Genomic DNA, 27,753 nt, shown 5'->3' on the forward strand with positions numbered 1-27,753 from the left:
ATAAAGGAAAGGATATATAATACATGTCTGAGTGCCAGAGATGATGAGCTTTGCATAAATTTTATTTCTGATCTCAAGGAGTTTGAACCAGTAACCTTGGTAGGCAGAGGCCAGGCAATGTAAAATCAGAGAACAGCCAGGGGATCTTTATTCTCCAGTTGCCAGGAAGTTAGACATGCCTTCAGAAAGCCTCATTAGTCCAGCATAGGGTGTGCCCTGACTGGTGATAGTATTTAAGGAGAGCAATAGAGACTTTGCTAAACAATAGTCGCCTAAGATACATTCTCCAGAATATCTGCTTGTCAGCCCTTGTTCCAGTTTTCCTGCTCCACATCCAGTTCTGCAGTCCTAGCTCCAATGTTCTTGCTCTGCAACCAGTCCTGATCCTGCTCTGCATCTAGCTCTTCAGTCCTACTTCAGTGCTTCTTCTCTACATCCAGGACTGCAGTCCTGCTCCAATATTCCTACTCCATGCCTGAGCCTGCTTCACTGCTATAGCTGCAACCTGAGAAACCTCCCAAATTAGGCCTGGTTTTACCAGCCTTGGTTCTACCTTCATCCAGTAATCCAGCCTCTTCAGGTACACCTCTCCCTAAACATACTGATAGTAGCTAGACATACCCTGACACCATGGTCCCATTTTGCTGAACTTTATAACACTAAAGATAATTTTACACTTTCACAAAAATTATTCTTAACCAAGATTTTTGTCATTAGAGGGAGGGGGAAATTTTCTTCAAATAGGTTTGGTTTGCACATACCTCAACAGAAATGAACCTCATTCTTAAACCAGGGTATGTTGGCAATTATATCAGATTTGATTTCAGAAACACTAAGGGCCAGATTTTCAAAGAGATACATGCGTACCCCCTGAAAACCTGGCCCAAACATCCCCTGCGCGCGCCTAGCCTACGTTGCATAGGCTTCCGGCGCGCGCAAAGCCCCGGGACGCGCGTAAGTCCTGGGGCTTTCCTGGGGGGGGGGGGGGGGGGACGTGTCGCGATCCGTGCGACAACGAGGGCATGACGCGGCCGGCGCGTCATCCGGGGGCGGCGCTGCGGCATCCGGACCAGCCCCTGGACCGGAACATGGCGCCCAGCAGCCGGCCCGGCGCGCACAAAGTTACGCCTGCTCGAGCAGGCGTAACTTTCATGACAGAGGTAGGGGGGGTTTTAGATAGGGCCGGGGGGGGTGGGTTAGGTAGGGGAAGGCAGAAGGAAAGCAGGCTGCCGATTTTGGTCAGCCTTGCACGCGCCGACCCCGGATTTTAATGGATACGCACGGCTACGCGCGTATCTATTGAAATCCCGCATACTCTTGTTCGCACCTGGTGCGCGAACAAAAGTAAGCATTTGCTCAAGTTTATGAAATCTACCCCTAAATCTTTTTAGATAACTGAGATTTCAGATGATTGAAATTCAATAAGACACAAGGAAAACACACACATTATTCATTAGAAGGTATTTTTGCATCCTGGCGATTTGGATAAGAAAGGCTTTACTGATCAGAAGATTTCAAAATGATACACATGGCTGGGAATGAGGAGCTTTCAGAGATTAAACACATAGTAGTCTTCAATCAGATTTAGATAAAATTGGCATGCCATTAAAGTTATCTGTGTTTCCAAAGTAATGTACAGAATAGTTCAAATAAAAGGGTAGAAAAAGAAGGAAAAAAATTACAAAATGGCAATGTCAAGTAAAGGTACAGAAAGTACAGCATCAGTGACATGTCTCAGTTTTGGATATTGGTCCATATTATCCCTAGACAGGTTACATTTCTGGTCTGGTGGCAGGATACCATATATTTTGCTGCTATAGCCACTGTTTCTTTATGGTTCACATGCTAATCAACTTAAATATATAGAAATAAAAATAAACAATCAGGTGGAACATGATACCATCTTACTGGATAAGCAATACATTTGTGACTGGTTTTGAGAAATATACTTCCTTCATCTGAGTTTTTGTACTGATCTATAGAGAATAACCTTAGAAGCTATCCACAAACACATTAAGCTAGACCAATAAGGGGGTGTTGACTTGTTAACATTTATTTCAGTTTATATATGTGGACAAATATGGTAACTGCACTACTTTATTCAAATATGTGGAAGCCAGAAAGTAAAAGGAGTTATGTTCATGTTTCTGTTTGGCTCAAAGACTGATCAAATTATTGAAAATATGACAGTTGAGAGAACCAACATATACAGAATTCAGAAAATGGATACGGCCAAGGCCTGCCAATTATAAAATTAAATTATAAACTAAGTAGTCAAAGGTCTATTCCAGGGTAATTTCTATATACTAACATAAAAGCAAGCTTACCAAAATAAATGAACCAAATCCTTTGGAGATGATCCCATACTTAAAAAATGTTTAAAAAAAACAAACAAAAAAACAACAGCTCCCTTAACCATTTAGTATTATCCTCAAGAATTGCAGGAACAAATGACCTCTGCTTTATTTTTCCCTGATTTTATCAACCAAACACTCTATTTATTGATGCATCATTTCCTAAGAACCTTCTTGCTTTCACTTTAAATAGATTTCCTTATGCCTACACAAATGTTAGAGACATTCTCTCACCCTGTCAAAAAAAAAATATTTATAAATCAAAACATGGTAACAAATGACATTTTAGCACAAACACACACACACATACACTAAACACTGAATAACCTGTTGTTGAAGTGAAGGAAATGGAAAGTGTGCTAAATGATTTCAAATACTTATCTTATAATGTAAGCCATTTGGTGTCTCCAAGATTATAATTGCACAGCCATGTATAGCTTTGTTTGTCTGAATTTCTTCACTTGACCAGGCCCTTTCAATTAATAGCAAATCAAGCATGAGATACCCATTGAATCCATATATGGCATACTTATTAGTTTACATAGACTAAATCAGTCATGAGTGCATGATTACCTAAAGATTCTTAATCTACAAATCATTCAACTAATTACGACAAATAAGTTTTAAAACAATACACAGCAGAAGGGCTATGGTTTGCTTTTTCAGCAGTAATTACTATATATCTTATCACTTAAAACAGATCATGCTGCTCAAAAAATTATTACAAGTTTCACACTCTTAATTAACTCTTCCAATCACTTACTCAACAGATGTGTATATGTGTAGAGACATTTCTCAACAAACAGGCTATGCTACATGTAAGAATAATAAACAAGTGGGATTGTACTAATCATACATTTATGAAGGCAGGAGGCCAAAAGGTAAGAGATTTTCTTCAGATGTGAATTTTTACAACAGAATATAAATCAATGTGTTTGACCTTTAATAATAGGTATCTCTTGAAATCAGTCAAATATGGGTAAAAATTCAATTGTATGGTATGTTGAACTACTTCAATTTGAGAAAGCAACAACAGTCAAAAAGTAATTTACAAGGATTAAAAGTTTCCATATATTAAAGAGGATTACAATAGAGCAAAGTGCACTACACTGATCTAGTAGGTTTATTACGACTAGAAGTTTTTTTTGTTTTATAATTTTCTATAATATTTAAAAAATGTAGTTCTTCAGCTCTGATGGCTACTTTCTAGAGGTCCATTTTTCAAATAATTAGTTAACCAAGCCTACATACAGAAATAAATCCTTCTCCTTTCTTGCCTTTAAAACTGAAATAATTTTGTATTTTTCTACTTTTTTCTACAATTAACTTTCAGTTGTTTGATTACATTATTAGATTTACTTTATTTAAAAATGTGTTTGTTGAATATTAACAAATATACAGTTCTGCTCATAAGTTTACATAGCCCTGGCAGAATTGTAAGATATGTAGCATTTTAAGAAAACATGAGCAATCAGACAAAACATGTCTTATTTTTAATGTGTTTCAAATTAACTATTATGCAACACAGAGTAGCACAATCATTAAACCAAACATAGCAGTATGGGAAATAAGTCAAGAATGATTTTCCTCCATGGATAAATAGGAAAGTCAAAGTTTGTGAGTACCTAGATAGCTAATAAGGCCAATCCTGGACCCACATATTTTACAGTGACAGCATTTGTCATTGTTTGTAATAAGAATGTCAGAGTCCTGCGTGGTTGATATGCATTCTTTCCTTAGTGCCTGGTTGTTAGCTTTATATCAGATATAGACCAAGCCAGAAGCACCATAGGAACTTAGTTATGGCTACATGGGGGATTTCTCTATTTATAATCTCTCTCCTAGCAGAAATTCTGTGGCTGGGATATTTTTTTTGCACCAAGGATATATCTCCAGGAATTTATGACCAGGAGGGAAGGGATAGGACGGCCAATGTAGTGGGTGATTTGATCATTAGAAATATAGAGAGCAAGGTGGCGGGTGGGCATGAAGATTGCTTGGTAACTTGTCTGTCTGATGCGAAGGTAGCGGACCTCACGTGCCACCTAGATGAGATTTTCGAGAATGCTGGGGAGGAGCAGATTTTCATGGTACATGTGAATACCAATAACATAGCAAGATGAAGAAGGGAGGTTCTGGAGGCTAAATTTAGGTTCTTAGATAGGACATTGAAATCCAGAACCTACAATGTTACATTCTCAAAAATACTTTCCATTCCATGCTCAGGACCCCAGAGGCAGACTGAACTCCAGTCTGAATGTGTAGATGAAACAAATGTGCAGAAAAGAGGGTTTTAGGTTTGTTAGGAACTAGGGAATATTCTGGAGAAGTGGGAACCTATTCCAACAGGCTCTACCTTAACCAGAGTGGAACCAGGGTGCTGGCACTTTAAAAGAAGTAAGATCAACTTTTAAACTAGAAGATTTCATTTTTTATTTTCTCTTTTTTCTGTACTGCCTATCGTCAATTTATGCGGTTTACAAATTTTACATACATAAAATTTTAAAATAAATATGGGGAAAAGCAGACAATTGGTCAGAAGTGCATGGGTCAGAATGATGTATATTTGAAGGATACTAACAAAACTGGAAACTAATTCATCCCAACAGAGAGGCTGAAATAAGTCCAGGTGCCTTTAATTAAAGAGCAGCAAGAGCAGAAAGATTCCAAATTACCCCCATCAACAAATAGACTTAATACAAACAAAAAACGTATTCTGAAAAATCTGCATACAAATGCTAGAAGTCTACAAAATAAGATGGGAGAGTTAGAATGTATAACACTGAATGATGAGGTAGATATAAATGACATCTCAGAAACCTGGTGGAAGGAGGATAATCAATGGGACACTGACATACCAGGGTACAAATTATATCATAATGATAGGATGGATCAAGTTGGTAGAAATGTGGCGCTGTGTATTAACAAGGGCATAGAGTCAAGTAGGATAAAAGTTCTGCAGGAAACAAAATGCACTGTATAATCTATGGATAGAAATTCCATATGAGAAGAGGAATAGAAAAGCAGTGGGGTATACTACCATCCACCTAGCCAGAATGAATTGATAGATAATAAAATACTAACACAAATTACAGACAACACCAGTAATAATGGATGATTTTAATTACCTCGTCTGATGGGGTAAATGTCACATCAGAACATGCTAAGGAGGGAAAGTTTCTAGATGAAATAAACAACTGCTTCATAGAGTAGCAGTTACAAAAATCATTGGGGGGGGGGGCTATTTTAGACCTAATCCTTAGTGGAACACATGATTTGGTTCAAAATGTAACAGTGTTGAAGTCATTTGGCAATAGTGATCATAACATGCTTATGGTTATGGTTAATTTTATTTATATGATGCCTCTATCTGGAATGACTCAAAACCATACATACATGATCACATTTATTGATACCTGGAAGGAGGACATCTAAGGAAATCTACTGCTATAGCATTTAACTTTCAAAAGAGAAACTGATAAAATGAGAGAAAATGTTTAGGAAAAAATTGAAACTGAAAATGTTTAGGAAAAAACTGAAACTGAAAGGAATAACTGCAAAGATAAAGAGTTTACATGAGGTATAGACCTTGTTTAAAAATGCCATCTTGGAAGCCTAGACTAGATGTATTCCAGGCATTAAAAGCCCAAACGACTGCTGGCATGGTTAAAAGGTGAGGTGAGAGAGGCTATGCTAGCAAAAAGAACATTTTTCAAAATACATAAAAGGGATCCAAATGAAGAAATGAGGAAAGAGCATAAGCACTGACAAATTAGATGCAAAGCATTAATAAGTAAGGCAAATAGAGAATTTGAAAAGAAGCTCCCTGTGGAAGCAAAAACTCATAATAAAATCTTTTTCAGGTACATTCGAAGCAAAAAGTCTGCGAGAGAGTCAGTTGGCCCATTAGATGATCAAGGAATAAAAGGGGTATAAAAGCAAAACAAGGTCATAACAGAGAGACTAAATTAATTCTTTGCTTCGGACTTTACGGAGGAAGAATGTAAGCATATATCCATGCCAAAAATGATATTAAGGGTGGTGATTCAAAGACACCAAAAAAATCTCAGTGAACCTGGAAGGGCAAATTGACAAAGTATAGAGTAGCAAATCACCTGGATCAGATGGCATACATCCCAGAATGCTGAAAGAACTGAAAAATGAAATTGCAGACCTAGTAATCTGTAAACTATCATTAAAATCTGCTACAGTACCTGAAGACTGGAGAGAGAGGCCAACATAACACCAGTTTTTAAAAAGGGTTCCAGGGGTGATCCAGGAACCTACAGACAGATAAGCCTGATATCAGTGCTAGGAAAAATGGTTGAAACTTGAATAAAGAACAAAATTACTGAACATATAGATAGTCCTATTTTAATGGGACAAAGCCAACATAGATTTAACCAAAGGAAGTTTTTCCTCTCCAATCTGCTACATTTTTTGGAAGGCATGAATAAATATGGGGAGATAAAGTTAAGCCAGCTGATATAGTGTATTTGGATTCTCGGAAAGCATTTGACAAAGGATCTCATAAGAAACTCTTAAGGAAATTAGGCAATGTTCTACTGTGGATTGAGAAATGGTTAAAAGATAGAAAACAGAGAGTAGGCCTAAATGATCAGTCCTCAATGGAGAAAGGTTAAGGATGGAGTGCCCCCAGGGATCTGTACTGGAACCACTGCTTTTTAACATATTTATAAATGACCTAGAGAAGGGAACAATGAGTGAGGTGATCACATTTGCTAATGATACAAAATTATTCAGCGTTGTTAAATCACAAGAGGACCTTGTAAGACTGAGAGACTGGGCATCCAAATAGCAGATGACATTTAATGTGGACAAGCGCAAAGTGATGCATGTAGGGAAGAACAACCCAAATTATAGCTATACAATACAAGGTTCCACATTGGGAGTAACCACCCAGGAAAAGGATCCAAGTGTCATAGTGGATCATAAGTTGAAATCTTCTCCTCAATGTGCATCAGCAGCCTCAAAAGCAAAGAGAATGCTAAGAATTATTAGGAAAGGAATGGGGAATAAAAAAAAGAATATCATAAATCCTCTATCACTTCTTGGTGTGATTGCACCTTGAGTACTATGTGCAACTATGGTCACTTCTTCTCAAAAAATATACAGCAGAATTGGAAAAGGTATAGAGGATGACCAAAAGAATGAGAAAGTTGGAATAATTCCCTCATGAGGAAAGGCTAAAGAGGTTAGGGCTCTTAAGCTTGAGAAGAGATGGCTGCAGGGAGATATGATAGAGGTCTATAAAATAATGAATAAAGTGGAATGGATAAACGTGAATCAGTTGTTACTCTTTCAAAAAGTACAAAAACTAGGGAACACACAATGAAGTTACTAGGTAATATATTTAATACAAATAGGAGAAAATATCTTTTTACTCATCGCATAATTAAACTCTGGAAGTCGTTTAATGAGGATGTGGTAAAACTGTTAGTGTAGCTGGGTTTAAAAACTATTTGAAAAACTTCCTGGAAGAAAAGTCCATAAACCCTTATTAAGGTAGACTTTGGGAAATCCATGCTTATCTCTTAGATAAGCAGCATGGAGTCTATCAACATTTTTGGATCCTGCCAGTTACTTGTGACCTAGATTGGCCACTATTGAAAAATGATACTGGACTTGATGGACTTTTGATCTGATCCAATACGGCAAATTATATATTCTCATTTTCTTGCTGAATATGTTGAGGTGACAATTCTCTCTTTTTTCTTTAATATAGCACTGAAAATGCTATCGTGGGTGTTGCAGAAGCAGTGAGGCAACTGAAAAATGTGAAAAAATCCAAGTATTGAAAGAAAACTTGAAGAATTCTTTGAAAAAAAATACTGGAGAGACTGTGTACATATCCATGCTTTGCTCGGACAAAGGGTTATAGAGGAGACTCACGAGGCACTCGCCCATGTGTAAGACCCCACACATGTCCAGTATAGCTCAAAGATCTAGTAGCTAGGAGAGATTAGACTGGTGCTGCCGGATAACCTTACCCATGTGTCATAGCTAATTCAGCCTGCTTTTCAATGGAAAAATATAATACAATCACAATAAAACAAATTACAATCATAAATAACTTTACAAAAGCTTTTGACAAAAAGCCAAGCTTTACAATTTTTCTAAAAATTGAAAAAATCATCAGTAGATTTGCGCACAATTGTTAGAGTTCAAAAGATGCAGACCTGCTTTTTTTTTTTTTGTTTCAGTCAGCTTAAATGCATTAGTCTCAAGTAATTTTGTTAGTATGATCACAGGAATCTAGGTAGCAGATATGAAGATATAGTGATACATAAGTAATAAGGAGCTTATTTATGTAAAATTTGAAAAATCAAACAATTTGAAATCTGATGAAGGACTGGAAGCCAGTGGACAGCCTTAATATTCATGAATTTCATTTTCCTGTTGAACCTGGCACATATACACTCTTAAGACCAGCAACAATTGGATATATCTTCACCAGGGGAAGCTGTGAATGTGGTCTCTCCATCATCCATGGCAGCACAGGACCCAAACAATTTTCCCACACAGCAGTGCACTTTGCTGCTGATGAGCCACTGGGCTGGCCCAAATACTAAATTCTGGATTAATAGTCTTAAGTAAGGCGGTGTTTGCAATTCTGATTTTAGTTAGAACATGGCAGATCAGACGAGAACCCAAGTTTCCATTTCAGTATTTCATATACAGTGGTCCCTTGACTTATGAACTCAATTGGTTCCAGAGGGCTGGTTGTAAGCCAAGTTGGTTGTAAGTCAAGACTATTTTTTCCATAGGAAATAATGGGAAACCCAATAAAGTGTTCCGAACCTCCCAAAAGCACCCCTTACCTAACCATTTCTAAAATAAAAAAATGGTTGTATAAGGTCATTAATTACCAGAAACCCCAATAATTTCCTAGTGTACTCACCAAAAAGGTATAAAATGTGCCTAGCCTACCAGAAACAACAATTTCACCTCCTTCACTAGTTCCTTTACAATATCTGCATATGGACTATCTACATGGGTAACATCAAGTTAGGTTGAGAGAACATTACACAAATCTCATGTTTGGCTAAGTTTCCTCACTCCAAAGGTCAACAAATCTTCACAAGAGAGCACTGTTCTGTTTGTATGTCTCACTCTGAATGTCAAAGTGGTCCCTAACCCCTATACTAATACCTAAACCTAACCTCGAGTTACTAGGTGGGCCTCAACATATTTAAAAGAAACTCTGATATACTAACGAACACAATATACAACTGGTCAACTTTAAATTTCAGTTTAACAACTCAGTTGAAACAATAGCAGAAAAAAATGGACATACAACTGAATTTAATCATGACACTCACCCATCATTTGAGCAAGTCATAAACTCTTCCTTTATTTTTGGATGCCAGCATCCCTCATTCAGCATTGCTACATGGCCCTACAAAACATAAAACACAAACGATATTATTCAATATGTAGAAAGCAAATTCACTTTGTTCTATTATGTTATTACTCAGATAAATTAGTTCAGAAAATATATGGATTTGATGGCAGGAAGGCAGCAGAGTGCTGGCAGAAGGAGGAAGCAGCAGCTCCAAAACATTATACAATATGGAATATATATACAATATACAATTTTCAAAAGATTTACGTGTGTAAATGTAACATACTATCGTAGCATTTTTCAAAAGTCCATTTATGCGCTTAAGCCGCATTTACACATGTAAAACCTATTGAGAATTCAATGGCATATATTATTATAATTTTCAAAAGCTCACTTACATGCGTAAAGTGCATTTATACATGCTAAACTAGTTTTAAGAGTGTAAATCCTTTTGAAAATTATCCCCTATATTTCCAACACCTGAAAGACCAATATTACAATACACTATCATATTTATTCATTTAGAAAGAGAAGTCCTTAGCATTTTACATTTTCAGCTCAAAAAAGCAATCCTTTGCACAAGAAAGCACAAACACAAAATTAATAGTAAGGAAAACAAAGCCACTTACCTGTAAAAAGCATTCACTGAAGAAAACAGTTCACCAGTCACAGAAGTCAGTCATGTGACGGTGTGTGGTGTAGAGAATAACAAAATTCCAGAGCTTTCAGAAAAAGACTGAGCTGCTAATGAAAATGTATGAGCTAAATCTAAATAATAAATAAATACAAGTCATTGCTGTACTTACAGGGGACTTCCCACAATGTCTAGGATTGCTGTCAGTTAGTGATTGATCATATTTTTCCCTGTCTCAGCTATGATTAGGTAATCCTCTTGGTTTCTGATTGCTCAATCCCAGTCACGTAACCTTTTTCGCAATTGGTCAGAGCCCTTTTTCAACCTTTGATGTAATCTCTACAGCTTTGAGTCTGTAAAACTGCAAGTTTTATAAATGAACGAAAACTATATGTTCTGTAAAAATGGTATGTATCCTCTATTTTACATTCTGGTTTCCTGGATACTTAAAACAGTTTTCTTTTTCTTTGTAATCTATAATTGTTACTGGTTTTACTTAGTGATACACTCTCTTTTTTTATACCAATGTAAGGTGCAATAGGAGTACTTTATCATGTTGTGAAAGAAATAGGGGTGTGCATTCGTTTGCAACGTATTGGTAATCTGCAATGTATAGGGCCATATTCGTTGTATTCGTGGGGAAGCGAAACGTATCGTGATTCCCCACGAATACAACAAATCTTCACCGAATTATTCGGCCATCTAAAGGAGCGAATTTAAACAAACCTCCCACCCTTCTGACCCCCCCAAGACTTACCAAAACTCCCTGGTGGTCCCAGCGGGGGGTCCAGGAGCCATCTCCTGCACTCACGCCGTTGGCTGCCGGTATTCAAAATGGCGCCAATAGCCTTTGACCTTACTATGTCACAGGGGCTACCAGTGCCATTGGTCAGCCCCTGTCACATGGCACCTGTAGCCCCTGTGACATAGTAAAGGCAAAGACTATCGGTGCCATTTTGATTACTGGCAACCGATGGCCCGAGTGCAGGAGGTCGCTCCCGGACCCCTGCTGGACCACCAGGGACTTCTGGAAAGTCTTGGGGGACGCTTCTGACCCCCATCACGGGGGGGAGAGAGAGACTTTATAGGGCTCAGTCTGATACTCTATATATGGACCACTGTAAGGGGGCACTTTGATTCAGAGTCAGTTTTTGGGAGGTGGGTTGGGGTTAGGGGATGTTGTAGAACCATTCAGAGGTATCCATTGTAAAATTGACCTCATCAAAAAATTTTTGACCTTATAAGTGATGAAAATGTGATCTATTTGTACAATGCTGTGTACAAATCAACTCCTTTTCATCACTTATAATGTAAAAATTATTTAATGAGGTCCATTTTACAATGAATACTTCTGAATGTGGCTGTAAACACCCCATAACCACAACCCAGCTCCCTTATACGTCTTCCCTCTACATTAACCAGTGTTCTTGGAAATCTGAAAGACACTCGAGTCTGAGGACCCTAAAAAGAACAAGCTGTTCACTCTTTGTTCCTTTCAGATCATCCCTAGGGAGACAAGTTGGAAAGTTATGACCACAAATGCTTGTAGTCTGGGCAAAACAATCCTAGACCTGCAGACCCTAATGGTGGAGGTAGAATTGGCCATTTTTGCTGTTATGGAGAAGAGGTTTCACAGATTCTCATGATTGGGTTACAGCCATATCAGGCTTTAACTTAAGGAAGGACAGAGAGGACAGAAAAGGGGGAGGAGTAGCTCTTTATGTCAAAAACAATATCCAAGCAACTGAACTGCAAGGAATGTGGAGTAGAGAAGAAGCATTATGGGCTGTCACAAAAAAAGATGGTGCATTCATTTTTACTGGAGTGGTTTATAGGCCTCCAACTCAAATGGAAGAATTGGACAGAGATCTGGCCGAAGACATCCAAAAAGTGGGAAAGAAGGGAGAAGTGTTGATTGTTGAAGATTTTAATCTTGAAACATCAATACTATTCACAGAATCGTCCCTTGATCAATGAAAACAATTATATATCCTAAAAAACATTGTAACCAAATTATAAGTGATCTAATATTCAGAGAGATACGCATTAAATATTTTGTATTTTATGAATTGGACCTTCATACCACCCCGCAGATATACAGCATAGCTTTTACTCAGTATTTTCACCGCTCAGGGTCACCTTTAATCATCGGTCCATATCCATGGGATTTTTAAGAGTTTTTGAATTTTTCAATTTTTGTGAAGAAATCTTTTTAACATTTTGAATAAAAACACAAAAGAGGTACTTCCCCTTAGTCCAGAGTCCGACATATCACGTTTCGCATCCTGCTGCCTCAGGGACCCTCCAAGTAAATTGTTGTCCACGAGAAGTTATACCGTTGCTCAAAAAGAGTCAGAGTGAACCATTTAAATCCTTTTCAAATACCGCAAGGAACACCTTATAAAGCAGAGCCCAAGCCTTCTTACAGGAACTCACAATCAAATGGGATTTTAATTCTTTCAGGACTTCTCTAGCTCATATCTGAATTCAGATAAGCATTCCCAAACCACTCTTGTAAATGTTCTGAGGGGGAGAAGCGAGAGGTCCCAAAGAGCCAGTCGGCTATGTGCCGAAACATGCAAGCCAAATTATATCTTTGCAGATCTGAACAATTCAAACCTCCTTGCATTGAAATCTTCATCAAATTATCTAAGGATAAATGTGCTCTATTTCCATTCCACAGAAAATCTCTGAAAATACTATTTATCCATCCTAGATCTTTTTGAGAAAGCCATATAGGTAGCATCTGCATTAAGTATACCGACTTTAGGATTTCCATCATTTTCAAAAGATGGATTTTGCCAGTTAGGGACAATGGAATTGTGCGCCAATCCATAAGGGCCTTAACTAATTTCTGCATTAAAGGCTTTACATTTGCACAATATAAAGACACACTGGTTGAATCCTCAGATATCTTAATTCCCAAATAACACATTTCTCCTTTAACCCATTTTAATGGGAAATCTAACCCCAAAGATTGTTTCACAGTTCCCTGAACATCTAGGGCTTCAGATTTATCTTGATTAAATTTTCACCCTGCAAATATTCCGAAAAGATTCTGTAGAGCCAATTCTTTTGGGAGAAACATTTTATGGTTAGTGATATAAACTAAAACATCATCAGCAAAAGCCACTACTTTAAATGATTGACCTCTTTTACAAAAGCCTGTAATAGCAGCAGTCATATATGGAATACATATCCAGCGCAGCTCACTGCTTCAACAGCAGGGGGAATGAAGAAAAGAGGATTTATATTCAGCCAACAACCAACAAGGACTGAATTGCACAGGCTGGGTAAACAAGCATGGGAGTAGCTTGCTTATTATGGCGGTTTCTACCCCTAAACAATTAGCTAGATACTTCACTTAGATGCAGCACCAGCACTGCTATCTATATCGATGGCGGGGGTGGAAGGGAAATAGAACCAAAAAGTTACTTATAAGGGCCAAGAGTAACAGCTAAGTATGAAAAAAATAAATGTGCAAGCTTGCTGGGTGTTGCATTCGTGCCTGTTCTTGTCCTCGCTCCACCCTCTCTACCTCTGAGGCGACTCCCTTCGGGCCTGATGGACAGTTGCTGCCGCGGCTTCTCCTCGCCGTTTCTTCCCGGAGTCCCCGGGCTGGCCTGACGCTGCGGATCCGCCATGTTCCTGATGATGTAGGGCGCGCACAAGTTTGTACCAGCAAGGGCGCGAACCTCGGGGGCATCCCCCCGTAGTGACGTCATCCGCTTCCAACATAAAAGGTCTTTGCTTCCGCTTACGAACAGAGTTAGCAAGGGATTGATTCCGGGGATCATCTCGACCCGCTTCATTCTCCGCTGATCTGCCTCTTCGAACTTACCAGGGGTACCTGCTCCTCGGGGGCCCCGCTCTCTCCTCTTGTTTTCAGATTGCTAAGACGGGATCCGGTACTCGCTCCTCGAGGGCCTACGTCCTTGAACGCTCAGAAGACTCCCTACTGCCTGGAAGCTATCGCAGACGTGGACATTGTGAGTTTCTTTTCCAGTTGCATATAAGAACCGGTACTCGCTCCTCGAGGCCCCATGTTCCTAGAACTCTGAAGATTCTCTTCTGTCTAAGACACTATCGCAGGTACGGAGATCGTGAGTTATTACAGACAGGAACTGGTACTCGCTCCTCGAGGGCCTATGTTCCTAAAACCTTCCGAAGACTCCCTTCTATTTCAGAAGTTATTTCATATACAGATATTGTGAGTTCTTATTACAGTTTGCCTAGAAACCATCACAAAGATAATTAACTGTGAGTTACCATCACTCTCTCAGAGCTGTTCCTGGAACCTGGTACTCGCTCCTCGAGGGCCTAACTCTCTTCAGCTACTGAGCCTTATTATAATCTATGTGAGTGTATCATCTACTTCTGGTTATGTATCCAGCATACCCTGTCTACTCACTATCTATGAGTCTCTCTCTACAGCTCAGCGAATCCGGAGATTGCAGTTCCAGAATCTGAGGGACTTCAGCCCTGCCAGGCACATCAGCTCACTACTGCCACCTCAGGTGGTTCTACTACCTGTCTAATAAAGAACTATCTGTGTCTGTCTCCATACTCCAGCCTAGTCAGTGGTCCCTCTCTTGATATCCTCTTAAGGGTGCTGTCATCTGCCAGCAACCCAAGGATTCACCATTCTACATTAGAGTGCTCAACTCTCACATTTCAAGAGCTGAGTATAACAAACTGCTACCTTGCAGTCTACCCTCAACTGTTGCTAAAATCTTCTTTCTCAGGAACTGTATCATAACCAATTGCTACTTCTTAGCAGGAAACATACAGAGGGGTCAACACCTCCCTTCAGGGGAACTCTCTTATATCAGGTTGCCATTCTGTGTGGACATCCATAACAGATACTATTTCCTCCTCTCTGGAAGAACAGATCTTAGATGGTTACTGACCTCTCCTCACTGGGGAGCAACTCCATAGCAGCTTCTACCTCAGATTACTACGCAGCAGTCCTAACCTATAACAGACTGTTAACCCCTAGCAGACACTCTAACAGATTGATAATTCCGCCTCCTGACGGGGTGATTGACAACAGACTGCTAACTCCTCCCTTCTTAAAGAGTGAAGCATGACAGATTGCTAACTCCGCCCTCCTGGCGGGGTAAGCCACAACAGATTGCTAACTCCTCTCTCCTACCGGAGTCTAGTCATAACAGATTGCTAAACTCCACCCTCCTGGCGGGGTGATCGATAACACTGGGCAGACTGGATGGGCCGTTTGGTCTTTGGATTCACCAGGGGAAGATCCTGTCAGACAAATCTGATAGAATTTTTTGACTGGGTAACCAAGGAATTGGACCAAGGAAGAGCGCTTGATGTCATCTACTTGGACTTCAGAAAAGCTTTTGATACAGTTCCGCACAGGAGACTGGTAAATAAAATAAGAAGCTTAGGAGTGAGTGCCAAGGTGGTGACCTGGATTGCAAACTGGTTGACGGACAGAAGACAATGTGTGATGGTAAATGGAACTTACTCTAAAGAGAGAGCGGTGTTGAGCGGAGTGCCGCAAGGGTCGGTGTTGGGACCGGTCCAGTTCAATATCTTTGTGAGCAACATTGTGGACGGGATAGAAGGTAAGGTTTGTCTTTTTGCGGATGACACTAAGATCTGTAACAGAGTGGACACACCAGAAGGAGTGGAGAGAATGAGACTGGATTTAAGAAAACTGGAAGAGTGGTCGAAGATATGGCAGCTGAGATTCAATGCCAAGAAGTGCAGAGTCATGCATATGGGGTGTGGAAATCCGGAAGAACTGTATTCGATGGGAGGAGAAGGGCTGATGTGCACAGGACAGGAGAGAGACCTTGGGGTGATAGTGTCTAATGATCTGAAGTCGGCGAAACAATGTGACAAGGCGATAGCTAAAGCCAGAAGAATGCTGGGCTGCACAGAGAGAGGAATATCGAGTAAGAAAAGGGAAGTGATTATCCCCTTGTTCAGTTCTGGAGACCATATCTCCGAAGGGACAGAGACAGGATGGAGGCAGTCCAAAGAAGGGCGACCAAAATGGTGGAGGGTCTTCATCAAATGACTTATGAGGAGAGATTGAAGAATCTAAATATGTACACCCTGGAGGAAAGGAGGAGTAGGGGTGATATGATACAGACTTTCAGATACTTGAAAGGTTTTAATGATCCAAAGACAACGACAAACCTTTTCCGTTGCAAAAAAATCAGCAGAACCAGGGGTCATGATTTAAAACTCCAGGGAGGAAGACTCAGAACCAATGTCAGGAAGTATTTCTTCACAGAGAGGGTGGTGGATACCTGGAACGCTCTTCCGGAGGAAGTGGTGAAGACCAAAACTGTGAAGGATTTCAAAGGGGCGTGGAATAAATACTGTGGATCCATAAAATCTAGAGGATGTGAATGAAGAGAAGAGGCATGGGGGTGGCTTGAGGGAATGATGGCTACTACCTGGAAATGAATATCCTTATTCAATAATGCAACATTGCTCTATGCTTCAACGGCAAGAGGAAATGTCGAAAAAAGGATTTGCAACCACATAAAAGCAGGGGAGTAGCTTGCTTGTTACGGCGGTTACTACCCCAAATCAAAAATACCTGATACTTCACTTTTGACGCAAATCCAGCATAACTCTCTGCTTCAACGGCAGGAGAGGAAGTTTGACACTTCACACATATCCAGCATAGCTCTCTGCTTCAATGGCAGGGAAGCAAGTCTGATATTTCACTTTCAATGCAAAGCCAGCATGGCTCTCTGCTTCAACGGCAGGGAGGAATGAAGAAAGGTGGATCTATATTCAGGCAACATTCAACAAGGATGAATTACATAGTCTGAATAAACAGATAAGCATGGGTGTAGCTTGCTTATTGCAGTGGTTAATACCCCTAACTAAATTAAGCTATTTCACTTAGATGCAGTTCCAACACTGCTCTCTACATTAATGGCGGGGGTGGAAGGGAAATAGAATAAAAAAAGGTTACTAAGAGCCAAGAGAAACAGATACGCATGTGAGAGAAAAAAAAAGTGTGAAAGCTTACTGGGCAGGATGGATGGGCCGTTTGGTCTTCTTCTGCCGTCATTTCTATGTTTCTATGTAAAGGATCAATGGAAAGGATGTATAATAAAGGGGAAAGATGACAGCCCTGTTGTACTCCTCTGCTTATCTTGCAGTCTGCCGATTTACAGCCACTGGCGATAATGTTTGAGATGGGATCATTGTAAAGAAGGAAAACAGATCTATAACAAAGTCTCCGGTTAAACAAAATATTTAATACAGAAAACATATAGGGCCAAGACACCCAATCAAAGGCATTTTCAGAATCAATTCCTATAGCCAACGCAGGGATATTGTCTTGTTAGCAAAAGGTCATAGCTGATAGTAATTTAATGATGTGTAATTGTGGATGGTAAGATAATGCTCAACCTATCAGCGAGAATCTTGGCAAAGATTTTCAGATCACAATTCAGCAATGATGGAGTCTGTACGAGGATGGTAGTAAATGGGTCCTTCCCCAGTTTGGGTAATACTTTAATATATACTCTATTGAAGTTATGTGGGAATGTCCCTTGCATCAGCACATCTATAAAAAATGTGTTCAGTGGCCCATGATTTGCATATGTAGAAGTTTGAAATAATCATATGAGAAACCATCTGTGCCTGGGGCCTTACCAGATTTACTTTCAGTTATCACTTTTAATATTTCAGGAGCTTGTATCGGTTTATTGAGAAATTCTAGTTGGTCTTTTGAAACTTTGGGGATTGGGAGATCTTCAAAAAATATTTTCTTCTTGGTCACCACCCAATTGATTCTCAGAATACAGATTTTCATAAAAGTTTTAAAAATTGCACAGATCTCCTTTTTCCTGGTCACCACAGTGCCTTTTTTTCCCATGCCATCCCTGCACTGAATTGGCTAAAACTTTTCCAGCTTTGTTCCCAAGATTTTTGTAGTGTTTTAAGCACCCACTGATGAAGGCAAGTATTTAAGCCCTCTAAAATACTAGTATATTCCCTCTTAGTTTCTTTAGTTTGGCACGCTTCATTTTCTCCTCCAGTTGTAGAATAGCCCTGTTAAGACATTTATTTCTATTAAGTATGTAGAAGATTATTTCTCCCCTGAGGACTACTTTGCTCATTTCCCAAAATAACGTAGGGGAGGACTCATGCTGAGCTTTATGAGTTACAAAATCTAACCAATTTTTTTTTCAGAAAAGTCTGAAAATCTACATCCCCTTTTAAATAACTTGGAAATTTCCAAATAAAATCCCCACTCTCAACATCTTTAGAGGTCAATATATAATCAATCCTAGTCAGGGAAGAGTGAGCCCATGTACATGCGTGTAAATCTTGCTCTCCTGGATATAGTATTCTCTACAGGTCAAAGAGCTGTAAATTATTACAGAGATAAACAATAATTATGAATCTGCCCAGGGAATCTGGTATTTCTTTTTCAACCTGCAAATTCACATTTTTATTTATTTATTTAGCTTTTTTTTTTTTATGTACAAGAATAGCAACACCTGTTTTGTTTTTTTTGCAATTCGCTGCAGAAAAGTAACAGCATCCCACCCAATCCCTTTTCAATTTCTTACTTTCCATTTCAGAGAGGTGGGTTTCTTGCAACATGTGATAGATGCTTTATGTCTTTTCAGATGTTGAAGTACCTTACTTCTTTTAACTGGAGAGCTGAGGCCATTAACATTCCAGTAGACTAACTTTGTGACCTCACCTTTGTATCAGATAACCATGGGCCATTTTCATATTTAAAAGTGCTATCTTAATATGGGATGCCCACAGGGCCAGTGCAAGGGGATTAGGCGCCCTAGTCGAGCCTTCTCCCTTGTGCCCCCCCGGTTGCGCTGCCACCCCCTGGTCTCGGCCCCGACTCCTACCTCATTCCCGATCACGCCCGTTAATTGTGTGGTTTTCTGTTTCGCGAGCAGGTTGGGCACTGCTTGTGCCTGCCAAATCTCCATTCCTTTTGCCGCCACTTGCGGCCCCATATAGCTCGCACCCAGTGGCGCAACAAGGGTCTCTGGCACCTGGAGGCCAATGCACTTGTGTGCCTCTCCAGCATCCCCCCTTAATCCTTCTTGTACTAATGCTTAAGGTCACAGAAAATCAGTGGCGTCTCTAGACAGAAGAATTTGTTTTTTTGGGGGGGGAGCCAAAATGACATTTCTTCATCACACCTACCTCTATAGCAGCGGTTCTCAACCGGTGCGTCGCGACACACCAGTGTGTCGCCAAGCACCGGCAGGTGTGTCGCGTGGCTCCCGGTCCCTCCCGCTGCTCTTTCTTCCCTGCTGCCGTTGCCGCCGGGCTATCAGCACGTTCAAGCCCAGCGGGAACGGCAGCGGTGCAAAAAACAACTGTGGCATCCGCAGCTGGCATTTTCTTCTTTCCGCGCCTGCATTCCACCCCCTGACCCGGAACAGGAAGTGATACGCGGTGCGTGGGAAGAAGAAAGGCCGTGCCGCGGGAATTCTTCCTTCTTGGCCGCCGGCGGCCGAAGAGTGAAGAGGACTGTGCGCCGCCGCCGGCGGCCGAAGAGTGGAGAGGCCCGTGCGCTGCCGCCGAAGAATGGAGAGACCCGTGCACCGCCGGCGGGACTGAAGTCAAGAACGAAGAGACCTGTGCGCCGCTGCTGGAGGCTAAGCCGGAGGGACTGAAGAGCGGAGATTCCCTGCGCACCCCCGGAAGTCAGGTCAGCGGCAGCTGATAAGCGGAGGCCAGGCTTATTGGGGAAAACAATGAGAAGAAACTCCGTGTGTGGTAGAATGTGTGCCTGGGTGCAACTTTGTGTGTGTGTGGTAGAATGGGGGTGTGTGTGCAGCTTTGTGTGTGTGTGTGGTAGAATGGGGGTGTGAGTGCAGCTTTGTGTGTGTGTGTGTGGTAGAATGGGTGCCTGAGTGGCAGCTTTGTGTGTGTGTATGGTAGAATGGGTGCCTGGGTGCATGAGTGAGAGCTTGTGTGTGTGTGGTACAATGGGTGCATGAGTGGCAGCTTTGTGGGTTGTGGTAGAATGGGTGCCAGGGTGCGTGAGTGGCAGTGCTTTGTGGGTTGTGGTAGAATGGGTGCCAGGGTGCATGAGTGGCAGCTTTTTGTGTGTGTGGTAGAATGGGTGCCTGGGTGCGTGAGTGGCAGTTTTTTGTGTGTGAGGTAGAACTGGTGCCTGGGTGCGTGAGTGGCAGCTTTGTGGGTTGTGGTAGAATGGGAGCAAGAACATTTGTATGTGATTGAGAGAGAGACTGGTCAGAGGTGGTGTGTTTCTATGAGAGAGAGACAGACTGGTCAGGAAGATGACTGGTGTGTGTGTGTGTGAGAGAGAGAGAGAGACAGACTGGTCAGTGAGGTGACTGGTGTGAGTGTGAGGAAGAGATACTAGTTAGGGAGATACTGGTCTGTGTGAGACAGAGACTGGTTGTGACTGGTTGTGGGCCCTAAGGAAGAGGACTGTGAGGACAGAGCTTCAGCAGCCACTGCTGCTTCTGGTGAGTGCTATTGGTCTGCAAGGGAAAGGAGTAGGAGAGTTGCTGGAGAGGGTAAGTAAAGGCGGCTTTTTAAGTTTATTTTTCTTGATTGACTGCCATTTTAATTATTGGGTATTATGTGATGTGTCTGCTGTTTTGAAATATTTTATTGATATTTGGACAATTTTTAATAATTTTTATGAGTTTTTAATTGTTGGATGTTATTCTGTTCATCAGTTGTTTTGTAACATTTATTAGTATAGTTTTACAATTATTTCTAAGTAGGTATCTATCTATAGCAGCTTGGCTTACTCTGTTTTCCTAATAGGAGGTGTATTAGTGTTTAGGGCCTGGTTAAATATTTGTAGTGGTAAATTACTGTCTTTTCATAAGGAGGGGTATTGTGCCTGCCAGTAAAGAGAGTTTGTTTTGCTTTTACTGAGATGTCATCAGAACCAGAATATATTTTTTTGTATGGCGAGTTGTACAGGGTAATGCCCTAGATCTGCTTTGCACCCATTTTTGGGGGTGGAGGGGATTCCTGAGGATGCAGAATGTATATTTACATTTTGCCCCTTGACGGTCACATGTTCAGTGTGTCACGCATATGAGAACCATCTGTCAGGTGTGTCCCGGCCGAAAAAAGGTTGAGAACCACTGCTCTATAGCATGGATCCTGCTTTAAAACTGGTTATAAAAAAAAAGTGTTAATAAAAAAGTCCAAAGGGTCTTCTGCATAATTTTAAAAAGCTGGCCAGTTTCACACTTCTAGTAAAACTACTATAAAATTATTTGATAGCCTCATTCAACTAATTCTATATGGCTATGAGAGTGAAGTCTGGAATATATAGGAAGGGAGAGAATGTCAATACAAATCCTGCACCTCCAGTTCCATAACTCTGTGCATCCACTGAAATTCCCCCAAACAATGGAGCTTAGATGTTTCCCTTACAGCTCATCATACTAAAAAATATTTTCAAATTCTGGTGTCACCTCACAGTAACAGCAGCACAAACATCTTCCACTGCCAGACACATTGGGGTAGATTTTCAAAGGGTTAGGAGCATAATATATGCGCGTAACCCCCGAAAACCTACCCCTGTGCGCGCCAAGCCTATTTTACATAGGCTCGGCGGCGGCACAAGCCCCGGGACGCGTGTATGTCCCGGGGCTTCAAAAAAGGGGCGGGGCCGTGGGCCTGCGGTGGTCCCGAATCCTCCGGGCCGCTCCGATTTCGGAGCGGCCTTGCATTGAACGGGGAAAGCCATCAGGGCTCCCCTTGGGCTCCCCTTGGGCTCGGCGCGTGCAAGGTGCACAAGTGTCCACCCCCTTGCTCGCGCTGACCCTGGATTTTATATCATGCGCGCGGCAGCGCACACGTTATAAAATCGGGGGTACATTTGTGCGCGCCGGGTAACGTGCACAAATGTACCCCGCGCGCACATTTAAAATCTGCCCCAGTGTGAACTAACACAAAATCCCGCAAAAAGGACACTCAAAATCTATACTGCAATCCCATCGTAACATAACAGTAAAAACACCAAGGACTCAAACAACAATAACCCTACCTGTGAAAAAGCAAGGGTAAATATTACACTGGGTCCTAGAATACCAATACACCACCTACCTATCCTCATCAACAAGTCATCAACAAGTCATTTATGTACATATGTTATATACTACATCAAATGTTCAACGTAATCCTGTTATTCCTGTTATAATTTGTATAATTTGTTATATTTATTACAATGTTACAATTTATTATTTTTATTACAATGTTATAATGTAAAATAGGGCTGTTACTACCCTATTCTTTGAGTTATCTGGAAACCGATGTGATATCTCGATCGAACGTCGGTATATAAAAGAAATAAATAAATAAATAAATAAATAAATACTGAGGAAACAAAACAAACCCGATTGCTATACATCCTTATACAGACACTACACGCTAGCAGAATCTCTCATCATGGTCACACACATAGGGCCAGATTTTCAAAGGGGTATGCGTGTACCCCCCGAAAACCTGCTCGAAGTTCCCCCTGTGCACGCCGAGCCTATGTTGAATAGGCTCGGCTGTGCGCGCAAGCCCCAGGATGCGCGTAAGCCCCGGGGCTTTCCTGGGGGGCGTTCGGGGGGGGGGGGGGGGGTGTCGTGGCGGCGCATCATTTGGGGGCGGGGCCGCGGGCGTGGTTCCAGCCCGGGGGCGTTTCGGGGGCGTGGCCGAGGCCTCCGAAATGGCTCCCGAGCCTGGGAATCGCACGCCAGTGGTCGGCCCGGCGCGCGCAAGTTACGCCTGCCTCGGGCAGGCGTAACTTGTGCAACAAAGGTAGGGGAGGTTTAGGTAGGGCTGGGGGGGTGGGTTAGGTAGGGGAAGGGTGGGGAAGATGCGGGGAGGGGTGGAGGGAACAGAGGCAGGCTGCGCGGCTCGGCGCGCGTAGGCTGCCGATTTTGCACAGCCTTGCGTGCGCCAATCCTGGATTTTAACAGCTACGCGCATATCTATTAAAATCCCGCGTACTCTTGTTTGTGCCTGGTGCGCGAACAAAAGTACGCGTGTGCGCAAATTTGTAAAATCTACCCCATAGAGCAGAGATACATCCTCACCAAATATAGAATACAAAATGAAGGAGCACAAATTAGAAAAAACTGAAATGGAAACCCCAAGAAGCCAGACTCTGTGAAATAACAATGGAAAAACAGAACCACCATTCCTCATAAAACAATAAAATCAAGAAACATAAAGCATCAGTTATAATAGTAAAACCATACTAATAAAAGTATATTTTAAAACTACTGAAAAATAGAATTTCTATTAATTAAAATCATATACATTTTTTCAATTTCCCAAACACCAATAAAATATTTCAAAACAGCACATATATCAAATAACACCCAATAATTAAAACTATTAAGGATTTTAAAAAGCCCCTGCTGTCCATACGTGGGAGCTCTTGATTTCCAGTCACCCTGATATTGTCGAGGATTAGGAGGTTATCCTCTCTCTCTCTCACACATACTCACATGTCCATTCTCTCTCACACATACACTGTCACATACATACACATTCATGCTCTTATACCCACCATAACCTCTCGCTCTCACAGACACTGGCACACTCTCAGGCTCTAAGACACTCTCTCCCCCTCCACACACACACACCCCCCCCCATACACACTCTTACTCCCATGGATTTTCTCATACACACTCATGCTCTCACTCTCACTGGCTCCCTCACATACACACAAACACACACACCCAGGCAAGCTCCCAATCATTCTCACACACATACTGACCCCCAGGCAGGCTCCGATTCATTTTCACACCACTCCCTCCCCATCCCCCAGGCAGGCACCAATTCATTCTCACACCCACATACACCACACACACAGGCAGGCACCTATTCTCACACATACAAATACCAGGAAGACACACCCTCAGGCAGGCACCCATGCAATTCACACACATACACCCCCAGGCAGACTCCCATTCATACACATGCACACACTAAAGGCAGATCCCCTCTCTTTCTTTTGCCAGCAACCTCGGAGCCTCTCTCATTCCTCTGCTGCCACTGTCACTGCTGCCGCATGGCTATTGGGGAGGTACTGATTGCTGCTACTGGCACTGAAGTCCATTCTGCTGCCTCCTCTGTGCAGGCCTCGTGAGCTTCCACTTCCTCCATGCTGATCTCGTACATTATGAGATCTGTATAGAGAAAGTGCTACTCTTGCACATTCCCAAAGATTACATGTGCCAATCAGTAAAAAGTAATTTATTTTTTTTTACATTTGCTGCCTGATCTTAGTTTTCTAATCGGTTGGTCACAGGCATTTTTTCCCACCTTCCCTTTCTTATTTTTTCGCCAATTCCTATTATATTGTCTTTTCTTCTATTTCTTTTCTCTCCATCTGTCTTCTTCCCTCAAACACACAGTCAGGTTCTCATTCTCACATGCTTTCTCTCTCTCTCTCTCTCTCACACACACTCACACACACACACACACAGGCTCTCACTCTCTCATGCTCTCTTTCATACAATCATTCATACACACAGTCTCTCACTGGCACATGCTGTCTCTCTCACACACACACAGAGGCTCTCACATGCTGTCTCTGCAAACATTCAGGTCCTCACTCCCACATACAGTCTCTCAACTCACTCTCACACACATACACACTCTACATGCCCTCAGCCTCTCTCTCACCTCTGGGCCTCCTCTTCACGAGTCGCCGCAGGATGGGCTGTACAGCAGCCCTGATCTTCTCAGGCCACCCGCAATGTGGGATCCACGGCAACAGCCCTGCTCCGGGCCTCCTCCTCTTCTCAGCCCGCTGCGACTTGGGATTCGCGGCAGCCCGTAAACACTGCTCCTCTTCTGCACGCGGCCGCTGCTCCACTTCCTTCCTGCCCGTGTGGCTCCGGCAACATTTTCCTTCCGGGGCTACGCGGGCAGGAAGGAGGAGGAGCACCTGCAGGTTTAGACGCGACCTTTTTCTTTGGGCCGTCGGCCTTGCCGATCTTCCTGCTGTGTGTATCCGGCCCACAGCACAGCAGTAGTTCACTGCTCAGCCACCAGTGGGATGAGGTCCACCGGTGGCTGCATGAACCTTCATGTCTGCCATCAGCGACCCCCCTATGGCCCTGCTCCCGGGGGCATTGGCTCTCCCTGACCTCCCCTCGGTATACCACTGCTTGGCGCCCCCTAATGCTCAGCGCCCTAGGCCCAGGCCTAGTGCTTCCACCGGCCCTGGATGCCCAGCCTCGTCACATATGATTATTCTTAATGCACCAGACCTTGTATAGGTATGTTGCTACACTAACAGCATCTTAGTAGCAGGATATAACATCTTGGGAATTGCTTTTCCTCTAACACTTATCTCTCTGATCTTCATCCAATGATTATTGTGAGCATTACTACCCCTCCCCTCCCTCTCTTCCCAATCCATATTCTTTATGCTCTGTATTCTCAGAGCTAAAGTCAGGGTCTCCTTGTATGTGACCTGGTGCCACCCCCCCTCTCCTGTTACCAATGTTATGGAAGAATTTGTCTTTAGAAACTAAAGCATCTTTTAGTCTAAGAAAGATGCTTGCACATAGTGGTATCTCAGAATTATATTCTATTCGGCGTATGTAGTACATCTTTGGGGGCTAGAGAAAAGAGAAAGTAAATTAAAAAAAAAACCTCAGGAACAAACATTAACCCATGCAAGTATCCATCAGGAAGTACAACCGTTCTTAACAGTTAAGGAGAAAACACGCTTTGCATTTAGCTTCAGCATGCATCCTTGGTGTTTATAAAAACAAAAACCCATAAAGAAGAACATTTCACACCAATACATAGAGATAATGACATAACAATCCCAACTTTAGAACCCTCAATAATGCAAACTTTCAAGTAGTTAAACCTGAGAGACCTGTAAATAACTGGGAGCAACAGTAAAATAAACAGTGATGAAGAAGAAAATCCTACCGCAGGTACTTAACACCTCCAGGCTTGTGTGAGATTCAGCAAGCAAACTCAGTTCCCCAGAAACTGAAACTTGTAAAACTGTTCAAAACAAGACTAAAGAAGAGCGATCACCCTGACAAATTAACGCTTTGTAGATAAAGTTATTTTGCCACAAATCAGCCCTGTCAAGCTGCAACAACACTTCAAACAGCAAAGTTGAAGAGAAAATAAAATAAATCAGGTTATCTTGCAGCGGCACAGTTACTTGCCAATAAGCCTTTCCTGAAGAAAACCTCCATCTTGAGTTCTCGGAGCTTCCAGGTTAGACTGTATATACTCTCAGTAAAAAGAAAAGAAAAAAGAAGCAAACAAAAAGGGTTTCCTGTGCTGAGTCAAAAGTGCGTGAGACCCCATCTGTCCAGATATGTAATTTAGCAGGGAATTGTAAAGTAAAGCGAATTTGTTTAGTCACCAACTAAGCACACAACAGCCCAAACTCTCTCCGTTTCAAGGTAACTTGGAAGGAAAAATTCTGAAAGAAGCAGATAGGATAATTTTTATAGTTCCATGTGTGTTGCTTTCTCAAGACCTGACAGATCGCCTGTCTGTGATATCAATTCAAGAACCTAGAAGTTACTATATGAGGTCGTTAATCTTTGGGTTTCTTTTCTCCTTATCTGTGAGCTCTTTCTACAATGAGCTCTTCCCTTAGCTCTGGAAGACTTAGCACTTCAGGAAGCCAGGCGGATAATATTTCTGTTATTTTACTGTCCGCTAGATCTTTGGGGAAGTTCAGAAAATGAAGGTTATTTCACCATGATCTGTTTTCCTGGGCTTCTACCCGCTGCTCCAGCTGATGTATTTTGCTTGCTGTGGCTAGGGACTCGTCTTCCATGAGTGCTACTCGGCCTTCCAAATTTTCTAACCACGGCTGAAACTCAGAGAATTCTTCACCTCTGAAATTTGATCTGAAATCCCGTCTAACTTTTCTGTTAGGATTTTGGTCACTGCACTCTTAATGGCACTCACTGCAGCTTCATCAAGAGTGCAATGCGAAGCGTTGCCAGCTGCCGACACCATTTTGACTTCGCTAGACCTAGATTTTTCCGCTCCTTTTTTTCATGGGTTTTATGGGCATATCCGATGGAGATTTCATCATATGACGATCAATATTCATGAAGGCAACCTTAATCGCCAACTTGTTGCTCATAGAGGTTCAGGATGCAGCAGATATTCAATGAATACGAAGGGATGGCACCAGGAGCCCAAAGAGAGATGTCCACCCGGGTTCACCGCATCACATGACCTCCTCCATAATCTCCCTTTTTTTTAAAATTACATGCTACTGCTATAGTTTTATTTAATGCCCTCCCTCAATGATTATGTCAAATTTGATTGCATTATGATCACTATTGTTAAGTGGCCCCACCTCAGTGATCCCTTGCACCAAGTTGTGCATTCCACTGAAGACTAGATCTAAAACTATGGTC

The 27,753-nt window shown here is 41.8% G+C and overlaps 1 protein-coding gene across 5 annotated transcripts in view; it reads right to left on the reverse strand.

The window, feature by feature from the left end:
- The window catches only part of WDR70 (WD repeat domain 70), a 587,030-nt gene that overhangs the window by 431,283 nt on the left and 127,994 nt on the right, over positions 1–27,753 (reverse strand). For all 5 annotated transcript variants that reach the window (XM_029578603.1, XM_029578594.1, XM_029578568.1 and 2 more), the window contains exon 9: positions 9,698–9,774. In XM_029578603.1, coding sequence (XP_029434463.1) covers positions 9,698–9,774 — 77 coding nt within the window. The remainder of the gene's footprint in view (positions 1–9,697; positions 9,775–27,753) is intronic.

This window comes from Rhinatrema bivittatum, chromosome 1, assembly GCF_901001135.1.
Source record: "Rhinatrema bivittatum chromosome 1, aRhiBiv1.1, whole genome shotgun sequence".
NCBI lineage: Eukaryota > Metazoa > Chordata > Amphibia > Gymnophiona > Rhinatrematidae > Rhinatrema > Rhinatrema bivittatum.